The 16,369-nt window shown below is 40.0% G+C and overlaps 1 protein-coding gene across 1 annotated transcript in view; it reads right to left on the reverse strand.

The window, feature by feature from the left end:
• The window catches only part of LOC122816131, a 113,612-nt gene that overhangs the window by 48,177 nt on the left and 49,066 nt on the right, over window positions 1-16,369 (reverse strand). Inside the window, 4 exon segments of the mRNA XM_044088889.1 lie at window positions 12,978-13,377; window positions 13,380-14,240; window positions 14,243-15,504; window positions 15,506-16,031. Of these exon segments, the coding sequence (XP_043944824.1) occupies window positions 12,978-13,377; window positions 13,380-14,240; window positions 14,243-15,504; window positions 15,506-16,031 (3,049 nt within the window).

The following is a 16,369-nucleotide window of genomic DNA, read 5'->3' on the forward strand; positions in this document are numbered from 1 at the left end:
GAGTGGGGGATGGTGTCAAAAGCCTTGGCAAGGTCTAGATAGGCTGTGTGGACCACCTTACCCTTGTCCATGGCTCTGCAGACTGGTAATCCACTAAGTACAGAAGATGTAATTAGGGATCTGGGGCCCCAAGTAGATAGCAATCTCTCTTTTGATAATTACATTGCCAAAGTGGTTAGGAAATACTTCTATGTAGCCCACCTAATCACGAAATCGTTCATATCTAGATCAAGAGAGGTCATTGTGCCCCTCTACTCATCGCTCATCAGGCCCATAATAGAGTACAATACCCCATTTGGGATGTACCTTACTCAACACCTGCAACAGCTGGAAAGACCACAGAAGTACCTCACCAAGAGGATCGTGGGCCTCAAACAGATGCTCTATGCAGTCGACTAAAGAAACTCCAGCTCAACTCGGTTGCTTACCGCCTACTCAGAGGTGATCTCTGTCTGACGTACAAGGCCATGTTTAACCTGGAACTAATGGACATGCTCCACTTCAAGAAAACCAAATCACTTTGAGCCACACGCTCTATGAATTTAAACCTCAGCACAACAATAAACAGGACATGCTGGAGGGATAGATTCCTGTCCCAGAGACTTCCCTCACTCTGGAATAGAATCCCAATCTATGTTAGGCAAAGCCCATCAATGACTATCTTCAAGAGAAATCTTGACGAGTGGATGGGAAATCATAAATTTACCCCTGGGATCACTTCAATGGCCCTGCTGGACAGAGGCTTGGGAAACTAATCTAAAAGGGAGGCGATAGACAACTCATTCTGGCTAGGCTCATAAATGCCCTTGGGCAGGTAACCTAGTACCTACTTATGAACCTATGAACCTATAACACATTTTAATGAATACATGGCAAAAATGCTGCTGAGTAGCACCACCTGGTATTTCACTTCCACATTGCTTGGAGTCATACCTCTCAACCTCTTATAATAGGTTTTGCATTAGCACGAGTTTCTGAAGTATGTGGAGTCTTAAATTCAAATGTTTGTCATTATTTAATGACTTAAATCTTCGTGTATTTGCCAGGAAATTACAGATTTTAGGAGAAAACACCAAGAATATGAGGCAAAAATCTGGACATTGTGAAAATCTGTACAGTTGAGAGGTATGCTGGAGTACACTCCCCACTAACAGTTTACACCTGGAGTCTCTCTAGCCATGGTTCTGGCACATATTCTCACAAAAAGTATAAGCACATATGGGCATTTTGAAGGAATGCCATTTTACCCAGAGCATGTCTTTGTGATATTGGAAAAAAATGGATTACCTAGCCAAATTCCACACAGATACAAGGAGGACATGCAGACACCATTCAGAATGTGCCTCAGCTGAAAATTAAATGGGAGACCCAAGCCCTGCAAGGGAGCATTGTTAACTACTTTATCACTCTTTTACCTCCTTAATGTTTATGTTCATTAAATTTAAGATTTGGAAAATAACATTTACAGATTCTGAATACAGTATTTTGATTGTGTACGAGAGAATTATAAAATTATCTAGAAGACAGTTTATCAGTTGAACATTCAACCAGTACTTACTATGGAGAAAAAAGTATATATATAATTTGTTCATGGAACAGCAGGCAATAATTCTTCATGCTCGACACACACACACACACACACACACACACACACACACACGCACACACACATACACACACACACACACACACACACACACACACACACACACACACACACACACACACACACACACACACACACTATACCATGTCTATGCCCAAGCTTAACCCTTCCCTATCCCATCTACACTCTTACAAAAACTCCTACCCTGGATTGTCAAAATGTTCAGAATTACTGAAAACGTCATTATTACTTTATAAAACCAACACGTCCTTACTCACAGCCATTCAATCTCCCATTCATTTAAAATGTTAACATTTTGATGAGTAAAACAATTGAATGCATTTCACAGTTATTCATTTCATCAATCAGCAGCTGATTTGAGGTACCTATTTACCTGTATATGGATGTTCCACTAATAACTGAAAACACCCATTGTTGACTGGCAGAATGTTGGTGTCAAACCGGCATTAATGCCAAAATTGAGAAAAACAGCCTTGATGCATGCAGTCTGTCACATTTTAAAAAATAAAGTAAAATGTTATTTTTCCCTGGACCACTCAAATGCCCTACTAATTATATATACGATCTCATGGAGTACAGGCAAATTTCCTGACCCATAGATTTGTGAAATCTTGCACACCTGTCAATCAGCTTCCTACTCATCCTTATGCAGTCCACAAGGCAGCTGCTGACCTAACACTCAAGGACCCAGTCAGTAGCATCGATATATGGAGTCTACTACAAGCATTTGCATGCTACATGCTGGTGATACACTTGATCATTGCCACTTGCTCGAATAGGCGGGTGCTTGAAATCCCACTAACTCAATCTCCCAGAACTACTTAGCTCTTATAAGTCTAACCCTAAAGGTCTCTTCCCACTCCCTGACCCTCACTAAAAGAATCACAGGCTTAAAGCAGATGCCCTACGCTGACCACCTTAAAAAACTCCAGCTATACTCTGTCGCATATCGTCTACTCAGAGGCAATCTCTGCTTAACATACAAGGCCATGTGAAACCTAGAGCTGTTGGACATGCTACACTTAAAGAAATCCCAATCCCTCAGAGCTACACGCTCCAGGGATCTAAACCTTGTCATCACAATAAACAAAACATGCTGGAGGGATAGGTCCCTGACCCAGAGACTCCCCAGACTCTGGAATAGATTGCCCATACATGTCAAGCAGAGTGCCTCTTTGGACCTCTTCAAGAGGAACCTTGACGATTGGATGGGAGAAACGAAATTCACCCCAGGGATCACGTCAGTCGCCCTGCTAGACAGGGGTCCAGGAAAGTAAATAATGTGGGAAGAAATAGCCAGGGAATTGTTATGGCTAGGCTTGTATAGGCCCTAGGGCTGGTAGCCTAGTACCAACCTATGAACCTATGAACCTATGAACCTATGACCCTAAAAATCATTTCTGGCTGCCTAAATTTAAACCCCATCCCTCCTGCTTCCTAACTATAAGACCTTCTTCTCACTCCCTAACCCTAAAACTCCTTTCCTACTCTCTAAATCTAAACCTCCATCCAGCTCCCTAACCCTAGAAGCCCTTTCAAATTTCCCAACCCTAACAGTCGATTCACACCCCCAAACCTAAAATCTCCCTCCAACTCCTTGACCCTCAAACTCTCTTCCTTTCCATTGCCGTAATCCACACCCTTTCTGACTCTGTCACCATGATGCTGCACTTACCTCACTCAAACTCAAACAACATGTTGGCGTAAGTTGCAGAAGTTGCTTGCCTGAAATCATTTTCTGCTTTGAGCATGAGCAGCAGCCTGTCCCAGCTTGCGTCCCCTTGGTTCGAGACAGTGATCAAACACTTCAACTTCAACACTTATTAAACAGCCTATTTAAATGTATAGGTATGCATATGTTTATATTTATAGAGAGTTGTGGATAAATAATATATTATACTTGAAAATCTTTTACCTCCAGCATTAGGAGCAAAGTAAATAATAATTAGAGAAAGTCCCAAATTAAGGGCACCTTTTAAATACCGGTAATACCAACAGACAGCTTCTTAAATTTGTTACTTTTTTAGGCGGGGCAGGGTACAATTATAAGCCAAAATTAGGGACATTCCTAAAAATTAACAACAGAGAGGTATGACTGAGACAATTATGGGGCAGAGAGGTATGCTATCTACTCTTTTATTCTTCACAATTAATAGTAAAAAATCAACATAAACTCTAAATTATACATCTTTTTCATAAAGTACTTGTTTACTGAATAAACACTCCTTAAGACAGCATCACAAAATAACTAGAAGGACAGTAAGCTTTAAAACAGCACGTTCCTTCTTTCCGTTCTTTTAAATTACTCCTCTTTCTTTAGTCTGCCAGCCAAAAAGTCTGAAAGAAAGCATGCAGTGCATATCTTGACAGTAATCTGTGGGTAATAACACATCTATTTCAGAGAGATGTCATGCTCTGGAGAATTAATTGAAAAATGAGTGAGTGCTTAAGCTGGTGTCACTATCCTGACTTCATGTTACATATCCTTTGCTTGCAGTAATTAGTCCCTGTTGACAAAAAGAAGGCTGAAATACTGTGAACTCTCCTTCATTAAAAATAATCACAACAGCAAAAGTATATAAAATGTAAGCAACCAGACAGCTACACCAACAGAAAATAAATCCTTTTATGTGTACAGCATTTTATATAGTGTGTGTACGCGCACGAGTGTGTGTATGTGTGTGTGTATGTGTGTGCATCTACGTGTGTATTTGTGTGTGCATGTGAAATGTATAAATAAATGCCAAACATAGTGTGGGTGACAGCTGAAAGTGAGATGAGGACAAGAAGACATAGGTTTCACTCAGTCACATCTCTTCAACTATCATGATTTGTGAACTTGAAAGAATATTGCTTCTAAACTAGTAATGAAAAAAGGAAAGTAATTTTTAAGTTGCCTTTCAAATTATAGTGGTTACTGCACAAAACAAAATGAATACTATATTATGATATTTATCTGTGTGTGCATGCTTGTACTCTCTCTCCACACACACACACACACACACACACACACACACACACACACACACACACACACACACACACACACAAACATAGACAAACACATTCAGAGATATAATCTCAAGATATAAACTCTACAACAGAAGGAGGAAACTGATGCGGAATAAGGTGAAGTCCCAAGACTGGAAAAACTCCCTTATCAGCCTCAACAAAAAGTTGAGATCCCTCATCAAATCCTCTAAAGCTAGCTATTAAAACAGAATTGCAGCAGATAGTAAAGACAACCACAAGGCCTTCTATAGTTATGTAAAGAATCTCCATGACAATACCCAGATTTGCTTTGAGCTACTGCACAATGGTACCTCCTATATACAGAGCCAACAGATATTGCCAATATACTGGCCGACAGATTCAGTGCCAACTTTACCCCTCCCCCTCCCAAAGGACCAATCACAATACCAGTAGATTGCCAGGCACCCAGTATTACTGCTGCACAGGTTTAAACAGCACTGTCCAAGGCCAAGAATACAGCTTCTATGGGACTTGACAATATCCCTGGCTGTGTTCTACATGAACTACAGAGTGAACTGGCACCTCACCTGTGTGCTGTGTTTAATCACAGCCTCACCTCAGGCTTTGTCCCTACCAAATGGCACACTGCTACAGTCATCCCTCTCCACAAAGGAAGAGCGACTACAGACCCTGGGAACTATCACTGCATTAGACTGACAAGTCTGATATGCAAAGCTATGGAATGCATCATCATGGACCTAATAAACAAGGATATAGGGAATCTCCAAACTCTGGATCCCACACAGTTTGGTTTTATGAAATTTAGATCATGCCTGCTCAACCTGGTAAACATTTTTGAGTCAGTCATCAGAGCTGTGGATGAAGGCAAGGTGGTTTATACAGCCTACCTTGATCTGGCCAAGCCCTTTGATACCATTCCCCATTCAGGAATCATAGAAAAACTCAGTGAGCTGGGCATCAACCCCTATATCACTAGGTTGGTTGCAAACTGGCTCAGAGATAGAATCCACAGTGTGAAAGTAGCTGACTCCAAGTCAGACTGCCGAACAGTCACGAGTGGAGTCCCACATGGTTTGGTCCTGGGTCCTCTCCTGTTTGGTATCTACTTCGTTGAAGACCAGGCCAGTGCAGATGGACTCTGGCTGATAAAGTTCACAAATGATTGCAATTTGGGAGCCATAATTAACTCTTCAAGTGATGTTGACATCCTACAGAAAGGCCTCACTGAGACCAATGACTGGTGTCAAAACCATGGCCTTAAGCTCAATGCCAAAAAATGTGTCATCATCCCCTTTGGGAAAAACCCAGTTCCCATGAATTACCACATCAATAGTAGTCTACTGAACACAGAAGACATCATTAATGATCTGGGAACACAGGTTGACAGCAACCTCTCTTTTGACAACCACATTGCCACTGTGGTTAGAAAGTCCTTCTATGTGGAACATCTCATTACTAAAGGTTTTGCATCCAGGAAGAAAGAGGTCATTGTCTCCCTCTACTCTTCCCTCATTAGGCCAATCATTGAGTAGAATGCCCCATTTGGCATGTACCTCACTAGACACCTGCAACAATTGGGGAGACCACAAAAGTACCTCACAAAGAGGATCCTTGGCTTTAAACACTTGTCCTATATGGACAGACTCAAAAAACTCCAACTATTCTCTGACTCATATCACCTACTTAGAGGCGATCTCTGCTTGACTTACAAAACCATGTCTGACCCAGGTCTGTTAGAAATGCTACTTCTAAAGAAATCCCAGTTCCTCCACACTACATGCTCCAGAGACTTCAACCTCATTACCACAATCAACAGAACAAGTTAGAGGGACAGGTTCATAACCCAGAGACTGCCCAAGTTATGGAATAGACTTCTCATACATGTTAAGTGGAACATCTCACTGGCCCTCTTCAAGAGAAATCTTGATGAGTGGTTGGGAATTAGAGAATTCACCCCCCGGGATCACTCCAGTGACTTTGCTCAACAGAGGCACTGGGAACTAAGGTCAGGTGGCATGATGTCAGGATAATCCTATGGGCTAGGCTTGTAAAGGCTCCAGGGCCATTAGCCTAATACACACCTATGAACCTAAGATATACTAATGGAAAAAAGTCCGGGCAACTGGACCTTTTTCCATTGGTATATTCTCAGATTTACAGTGGGCATGTTGGTTGGGCAGACCAATCAGCCTGCTCGTTTTTTAATTTATTGGCCACTCATTGAATAATGTCTTTTAGCCAATGTGATTGTTTTTCATCTTATGGTTTCATTTCCTTTATATTTGTTTGTAATTTAAGGATCTGGTATTTTTATAATATTTCTCAGTTGCGAGTTTTATTCAGTTACTACACTTTCTTTTCACTGTGTGCACTGGTGCCTCCAGTTCATTGTAGAAATGCAGGTCACTACCCTATATTTGTTTAATGTTTATTCTTCTACGGCTTCTTGTTTGTGAATTTGTTTATTTATTTTGTTGTAGTACACGAAAAAGACTGACTGCATTTCAAAATAAGGAAAAATTGCAGCCTTGTTATGTACCTCACTGATGTCAAAGAAGTGAACATCACAGCTGATTATGATTAGACTCAATGCATAACCAAACTGTTATGCACTTCAGACATGGATGCTGAAAAATTCATCTCAACAACAGAGTGAAATGAAGATTTAAATAAGATTATTTCTAGTCAAAAACACATAACAACTTAGCTATATGGTAGAGATACAATTTTAATTCTTTGCAATACAGGAAGCTTCAGTTATATGCCTCTAAATAAAACTATAGGAGGGCCAAGCACTTTACAGGTTTGAAGGCCATAAAACATCTAGTGGTTTCAGACAAATGACAACCTCAAATGTATGGCACATAAGGTGTGCCAAAACAAAATATGCATAATATATAGCTGTGTTAGTAAGCACACTAGGAGTCCAAAGGTTGTGTTAACAGAGAAGTTAAGATATAAGAAGTAACTGGTTAAATATATAACCTAGTCCTGTGTGTCTAAAGGGCAGCATTGCGGTATATTATAAGATGCTTACTTAGGTGTTTTCTGTACTATACATTTACATGCAGAAGCAGTGATGGGTCAACATGTAGAAATGGTTAACGCTGGATAAGGTCCTGATAAGCACAACTCTGTGGAGTCGGGAAATTACACTGAAGTACCTGGAGATGTGTCACAGTCAAATTCTGACCTACTCATCAGTGAAGAGCAACTTTCAATAGAGAACAAAGGGTATATGTAAAAAGTAAAAATAGATTGGTACAATAACAAGTAACTACTAAGAAAAACAAAAAAGTACCGAAGCTAACACAGCTCTGCTCTCCCACCGTGAAAGCGCTTACTCTCTTTTGTGTGCATTAAAGTTTATTGTTTTACCTTTAGCTGTGATAGCTTTGGTACTTTTTTGTTTTTTCTTAACAAAGGGTATATGTTTGGCATCCTGTTCATGCACTGGCTGATTATACAACATCCCAGTACAGAACGAATTTCCTATAACTGAGATCCTCAGAAGTGCTACAGCTAGGGCCAAATGTGCAGCAACAGAGATGCACCTTGCTTCTTCATGAGGGACACCCAGCATTGATCTTAAACACAACCATAGCCACTGCCATCACATTTACAATGTGATGTTTGAGTTATATTAAGCATTAATATGAAGGTGTACAGAAGTGTGTCAGGGTCAGTCTGTTGTCACAAAGTCCCCAGTGGAGCTAGTTGGTGTGCTACACAAACTTCAGTATAATGCTGTCTAGTTATATGAAGATGTGGAACTCACATATGATGAAGCAATGTTCTGGTGAGGGCAGCATTGGTGGTTATTGTTGTAAGATACTATCTCCAGTAGAGGTATGTGTGCCATCATATCTGATGAGATAGTCAGTGTTGTCCATAACTAGGGTAGGGTACTGACAACTGGGAATTCATGCACTGTTCATTGGAATTAGCATGCTAGACAACAATGGCTAAAGCTCTCAGTATCCATGGCATCCCTCATAGTGGGCAGTAGTGTCTCCATGCCTACAGGACTAGTAGCCATCATCAGAAAACATTATCTAGCTTCTGGTCACATACCAGCAAAGCATCCCTGGCACAAGAGGCCATGACCTCTGCACTCTCTGACCACCAGTAATGGTATAACAGGAAAAGGTCAGGAAGTAGAATCATGCCATGTCACGGAAGTCTTTGAGGCCTGCCCCCTCCATGTTACGGGAATACATAATCGCTAACAATCTCTATCATTCCAGTGGTCTTATTCTCTGCATTCCACCTGGGTGACATATATCCCAAACATGTTTTCTCTTGCCCATTTTACTTTACAGTGCCCCTTGGTTCCTGTGCATCTCTTGACCTTTGTATATATTTTCCAGCCTTTTGCCTTACCTAGTCTGTGTTGGCAGTTTTCTGTTATTATGTACCCAGGTTCTCTGTATAAATGATGATGATTCACTCCACATTCTATCCCATGTGGCCTCTAATATCTAATACATAGTAAAAACAGACCATGTACTGACCAGCAAAGACTGATAGCAGCACTGTCTGTACTCTGTTTCTATTTTTGCCTATATGTGTCATGGCACAAAGTCACTGAGCAGATGTTGCTGCAGAGTGCTCCCATCAATACCCAGAGATTTTTGCTGACTGTAACTTATCCTTCTGTTAATGACCATTAGCAACCATACCTGCTGCTACTGCTGGAGGATTAAATCATGTAGTCACATAGCTAGGAGGTCACTCCTGCCTCTGAAACTTCATACCATTTTGTGAAGTACAGCCCACAGATGTCTTGCTGGCTGTATTTGAAGAGTTCTGTGGAGAACCTCTCTATATACTTACAGGCATTAAAATCAAGTCTTAAGCAGCCAAGCATACATTCTATGATGTTCCATGTCTGGGCATGAGTAGAATTAAAATTAATAACAGACTTTGCTTCAGGGTTGCACATCAGGGACATAAGCCAAGGTTCAAGGGAGTTAGTCAGCATCACCCTCAAAACACAACAAAACCAAAATTTTGATGGGAATATTGATTACATACATAATGTGTATATGTCACCATATGTTCAACACAAAGAAGTGTTTATCAACAAGATATCAGTCTACTGGTCATGTGAACTACCAGAATGACACACACACACACACACACACACACACACACACACACACACACACACACACACACACACACTTACACACAAAGATGCACACACACGCATGCACACACATGCATGCACACACACACACACACACACACACACACACACACACACACACACACACACACACACACACACACACACACACACACACACATACATGCACACACACGCATGCTCACGCACGCATATTGCAAAGTATTCCTCTGTGCTTCGCAGAATACATGACAGTCGAGGGAATGGTAGCTTTCTCTGCTGATATATTTCTGGGACTGTGAGCCAGGGGCACTTTTCTAGCTATGTGAGTATGTGAGTGCAATCTATAATATTTAGTACTTCAGAAAAGTGGTCTGCATCACAAAAGTCTGTCATAGTGCTGGCTCTCTCCTCTCCCATTCTTATAAAGCGTACATGCTCATTAACACGTAGCAGCAAAGCATTAAGAATCTTACTGAGTACCTCTGGGCCAGAAGAGAGGGAAAATAACACAATTCACCCCCTGAGGGTCACTGAAGGGTCCATGTAGCTAAGACAGAAGTGGCTATACATACCTTGCTATCTAGAAGTTTAGGAAGACTGCACGTTCTGAGAAATTTAGCATGTGGGTGAAATACATCTACAAATGCGAAAATGATATCCCAGTCCACTGAGGGCATGGTAGGTCAGATACAGCCATTAATACTTAGGAGCACTAGATCTGTGAGGATTTACAACCTAGTTAATGTATCTGGTGGCTAGTGAAATAGATTTCTGCTCAAAACTAACTACTGCAACTGACATCATGTGGTCTAGCTGCTGTTGTACTCATTTCCAGATGTGTTTTCTTTGTATTGAACCATGCTGAAAGTTGAGCCATCTCCATGCTGACATCTTTGAATCACAAAATTCTGCTTATCTGATTTGTTTGCCTTTCTTTATGCACTTATTTCTCTGCACATTATCATTTATATCAGTGTAAGCACTCATTTGCATGCATAACATATTGCACTGTGCAAGCTCTTCCTTGTTTGAGCATCTTCAGTGTATGTATTGCAAATGCCATGGACTTTGTTAAGAAGTGTATACCAGGTCTTTGAGTACTGCACAATTTGTGTATAAATTCAAATTGATATCAACTCATTTTGCATTTAAAGTTGAATAGAGGCTATGCATGAAAAACAGTGATAGTCCTCACTGTTTGGACATCTACTGCTTTACATTTTGGTGATCAGCTTGACTCAGGAGTGCTGGATGGTACATCAGTATACAGCCCTCATTTTTTTAATTTTAATGACATTAGACAGTTATGACTGAGTGCATGAATTTCCTTTGAAATGCATCTTTCCTCTTTATAAATAATGAAATAATACTCTGCGTCAAAGTCCTATTATTTCAATAAATGAATTTAAATCAATTAAAAAAACAACTATGGTGCTTAAGTCAAGTCTAGCTACAATGAAATGCGTTCATTAGCAAAAAACATTAAAGGTCCCACTATGCATGACCTTGGACTAAACAACATCATGGAGTAGTCAGTTTTGCTGAATATATATATATATATATACATATATATATATATATATATATATATATATATATATATATATATATATATATATATATACATATATATATATATATATATATATATATATATATATATATATATATATACATACATATATATATATATGTATATATATATATATATATATATATATATATATACATACATATATATATATATATATATATATATATATATATATATATATATATATATGGGTTCACTACATAAGACCAACAACCCATAATACCAGTGCCCATAATCCTGAGACCAGATACCCGAAAGACGAGAAGACAGGAAGACCAGAAGTGCAAAATTTAAAATCCCGAACACTACACTAAACACACACCACATACATACACACACCGTCACCTAAAACACAAACACACAAACCTACACTACATACAAGCTGGGGGGCAAGCCCCCCCTGCACCCCCACACCCCTCTACTTAAATCTTCTAACTCCAAGGTCGCACTACACAGAACACCACCACACACCTCCATTCCCCTCGCACACACACATCACAGTCACAACACACACTTACACACACACTAAAGCCCCTAACCAACACACTCAAACATAGATACTTACCTGACCTTCCACCAATCCATTCACAAACTGCAGCACCAGAACCACTACTTCAACATCTCCGAATGTCGGGATTTTGAAATTTTTGCTTCTGGTCTTTCTTAATTTACAGGTTTCAGCAATATGGTCTCGAGATTTTGAAATTTGGTATTTCAAAATTTCGAGATTATGTAGTGAACCCATATATATATATATATATATATATATATATATATATATATATATATATATATATATATATATATATATATGTATGTATATGTATATATATATATATATATATATATATATATATATATATATATATATATATATATATATATATATATATATATATATATATAAAATAGTGTATTGAAACATTTTGTCATAAAGCAAAATGTAAACAAAACAACTATGAAAAGGGCCATTGCCACTTATGGATTAAGAATAAGAAGGTATTATCATGATATAGATCAGAAATATAAGTTTTACCTTGATTGATTTTTGGTAAAAATGGCAGAAAATAACCAATGTATAATAACTTACAATGAGATAACATTTGGAAATGCTGGAAAATAAGGCATTGTTTCTACCTTTTATCATTGGTATATTTTTTTTAAACTGAGGTGTCTAGTGTTTTTTTAGCTGTAACTATGTGCCAGATGCTAGGGACATAGAAGTGTGCTGAGCATGGTGAATATTAACTCTTGAGACATGCAGTTGTAGTAATATGGATTTTACTGTGTGTGTCCCCTTTCAGTTCTGCATTTTGAAGTACTTGGCCTTGAATTTCTTCTGCTATGCTCAGCAATGCTTAAGCTATTTTTGGGCTTTGCAAAACTCTATGAAATGGGTTAGGGTGACAGAAGTAAACAGAGATGATTCTAATCATCATGACTTAGTGTCCCTTACAAAAGATGCTGATTTGGGGTAAAACTGTACAACAGGGATAACTCTAAGATGTGGGTTGTAGAGGACATTAGATACCAGGATAGCTCTAATCACTGGGCTATAATTTCACTTAATGACAAAGAAATAAATACTAAATATCAGAAATCCTGTATGTACTTACTTACTTACTTACTTATGCCCATCACCTTTAACAGGGTATGGGCCACCAACTACAGCTCTCCACCGAATCTTGTCCTGGGCCAACTGTTCTATTTGGTTCAATGTGTAGCCTCTAAGCTTAGCATCTGCCTCAAAGTCTCGCCCCCAGGTGTTTCGTGGGCGGCCTCTTCCTCTCTTCCCCTGAGGATTCCAGCGCAACGCCTGTCTTGTAATATTGTTTGCTGGTTTGCGAAGAGTATGCCCGATCCATCTCCACCTCCTCCTCTTAACTTCTTCCCCAATCGAAAGTTGGTTGGTCCTTTCCAAAAGGGTGGCGTTGCTAATAGTGTCTGGCCATCGAATCCGTAGAATCTTCCTGAGACAGCTATTTGTAAATGTCTGAAGTTTTTTAGTGGTGGTCTTGTTTAACCCCCGGTCTCTGCCCCATACAGCAGTACTGACTTCACGTTAGAGTTAAACAGCCTTATCTTGTTGATCAAGGATAGTTCTCTTGTTTTCCAGACCCTATTTAACTGTATGAAGGCTGCTCTAGCTTTTCCTATCCTTGCCCTGACATCAGCTTCTGATCCGCCCTGCTTGTCAATTATGCTGCCAAGGTAGGTAAAGGACTGCACTTCCTCCAGTGGCTTCCCTTGCAGAGTGATAGGGTTAGTATTTGTGGAGTTTAATTTAAGGATCTTTGTCTTCAGATTGTTAATGTTAAGACCCACCTCTAGTGCTGTAACTGCCACCAAATTTGTCTCGTTTTGCATTTGCTGCTGGCTGTGAGAGATGAGGGCGAGATCATCAGCATAGTCCAGATCTTCCAGCTGACTCCATAGGGTCCATTGGATCCCAATTTTCTGTCCTGCAGTAGATTTCTTCATAATCCAATTGATAACTAACAGGAAGAGGAATGGTGACAGTAAGCATCCTTGCCTGACCCCAGTTTTTACTTGAAAGCTTTCAGAGAGCTGCCCTCCATGTATAACCCGGCATGATAGACCATTGTATGAGTTCTTTATCAAATTTACTATTTTTGTTGGTATACCATAGTGCTTCAGAAGGCTCCACAGTGTCTCTCTGTCCATGCTATCAAACGCCTTTTCAAAGTCAACAAAGTTGATATACAATGGTGAGTTCCATTCAACTGACTGTTCCACAATTATTCTGAGCGTTGCAATTTGATCAGTACACGATCTATTTTTGCGGAAGCCTGCCTGCTCTTCTCTCAGCTTTTTGTCAGTGATGTCCTTTATCCTTTCCAAAAGGATACGGTTGAAAACTTTTCCTGGATTGATAGAAGATTAATGCCTCTGTAGTTGTCGCATTTGCTAAGGTCCCCTTTCTTGGGAAGCTTAATGAGATGGCTCTCTTTCCATTCTGAAGGAACAGTTTCCTCTGCCCAGATTCTTTCAAAGAGTGGATACAACATCTCCACTGATGTATTCAGGTCTGCTTTAAGGGCCTCTGCCGAGATGTTATCTGGTCCTGCCGCTTTCCCATTTTTCATTTGGATAATGGCTTTCCTGATCTCCTCCTTGCTCGGCTTTTCACAATTGATTAATAGATCTTCATTGGCTGGCTCAATATTTGGAGGGTTTAGAGGTGACGGTCTGTTTAGAAGTTCTTCAAAGTGTTCCACCCACCTTTTCAGTTGATGTTCTATACTACTGATGATTTTCCCTTGCTTATCTTTAACAGGTCTCTCTGGCTTACTGTACTTTCCTGAAAGTCGCTTGGTGATATCATACAACATTTTTGTGTTACCACTGTAAGCTGCCAGTTCTGCCTCAACTGCCAACTGTTCCACATAATTGTTCTTATCTATTTTAATGCATCTTTTGACCTCTCTGTGGGCATCTGCATATTCTTCTTGGGCCTTGCTCTTTGAAGCTCTAGTTTTACTGTTATTTACTTTTGCCTTCTTCCTCTTTCTGTCTTCTATCTTTACCAGTGTTTCTGCAGTGATCCACTCTTTCTGATGATACTTTTAAGGTCCCAGTGTCTCTTGACAAGCTAATTCTACAGCCTTTTTCACATTCTGCCATGAGCTGTTTACTCCACCTTCCTCAACCAGTTCTTGTAGCGCTTCAAATTTGTTCTTCAGTGCAATGTTGAACTGTTCTTTTATCTGAGAATCTTTCAATAGATGAATATTGTATTTGATTCTCCTAGATAACTCTTGAACCTGGGTTCTTTTAAGCTTTAGCTTCAGTCTAGCCACCAACAAGTGATGGTCAGACGCTACATCTGCCCCTCTTTTCACTCTGACATCTTGTAATGTTCTTCTAAACTTTCTACAGATGCATATGTGATCTATCTGGTTTTCTGTTGTATAGTCAGGGGAGACCCATGTATTTTTGTGTATCCGTTTGTGGGGAAAAATCCTGCCTCCAATGACCAAATTGTTGAGAGCACATAGATCAACAAACCTTTCACCATTCTCGTTGATTGTTCCCAGAGCATGTGTACCCATGATTTGCTCATATCCTATGTTACTGGATCCGACCTTGGCATTTATATCGCCCATAAGGATAGTAAGGTCTTTGTCTGTAGGTCTCAAGGATCTGCTGCAGTCTTTCATAAAACTGATCTTTATCTTCCTCTTCACTGTCATTAGTTGGTGCGTAGCACTGGACCACATTCATTACAATTGTCTTCTTCTTTGTACGGAATGAAGCTGTGATGATCCTAGGGCCATGTGCTTCCCATCCAATCAGGGCTCTCTGGGCCTGTTTGGCCAACATAAGACCAACCCCTTGGGAGTGAAGTGCTTCACTGTCCTCATGTCCAGAATAAAGCAACAACTCTCCTGTAGATAATCGACACTGACCAGCCCCTGTCCACCTTGTCTCGCTGATTCCCAACAAACTCAAGTTGTTATTTCTCATTTCTGCTGCCACTTGGGCTGCCTTGCTTAGCTCATACATGGTCCTGACATTCCATGTGCCAATGTTTATTTTCCTGGTAGAGAGAAGGGTACTCTGCTTTGTGGCGTCCCTTCGGCTTTGGCCACAAAACTTCATAAATCTTCCATTTCCATTTGAAGAACTCTCCTCTTCCAAGACAAGATTGTCTGTGTTTCCTGTAGTTGGTGTTTTTGTAGCAATTTATTTTTTACGGGATGGGGTTGCTAACCCTAAGCCCAACCCTCCTCCTTTTTCAGACGGGCTTGGGACCGTCCTTGGCGGAGTTAAATCCTGTATGTAACGTGCCCTAAAGGCACTAAAAAGGATTCAAAGGCTGTCGCTTCCACCTCAAATGAAGTGCAATTAGTCTGTACCATCACTAGACATGAGAGGATGTTTCAAACTATTACTTAACTGTTCATGTTAAAAAATTGTTAACATAAAACTGTGTGTAAAAGTCGGAGTACTGGCTTTGTCCTGGAAGAGTGGAGGACAGCCACTGTCATCCCTTTAC

This window comes from Protopterus annectens, chromosome 12.part0 (genome assembly GCF_019279795.1).
Source record: "Protopterus annectens isolate FY-2018-M chromosome 12.part0, PAN1.0, whole genome shotgun sequence".
NCBI lineage: Eukaryota > Metazoa > Chordata > Ceratodontiformes > Protopteridae > Protopterus > Protopterus annectens.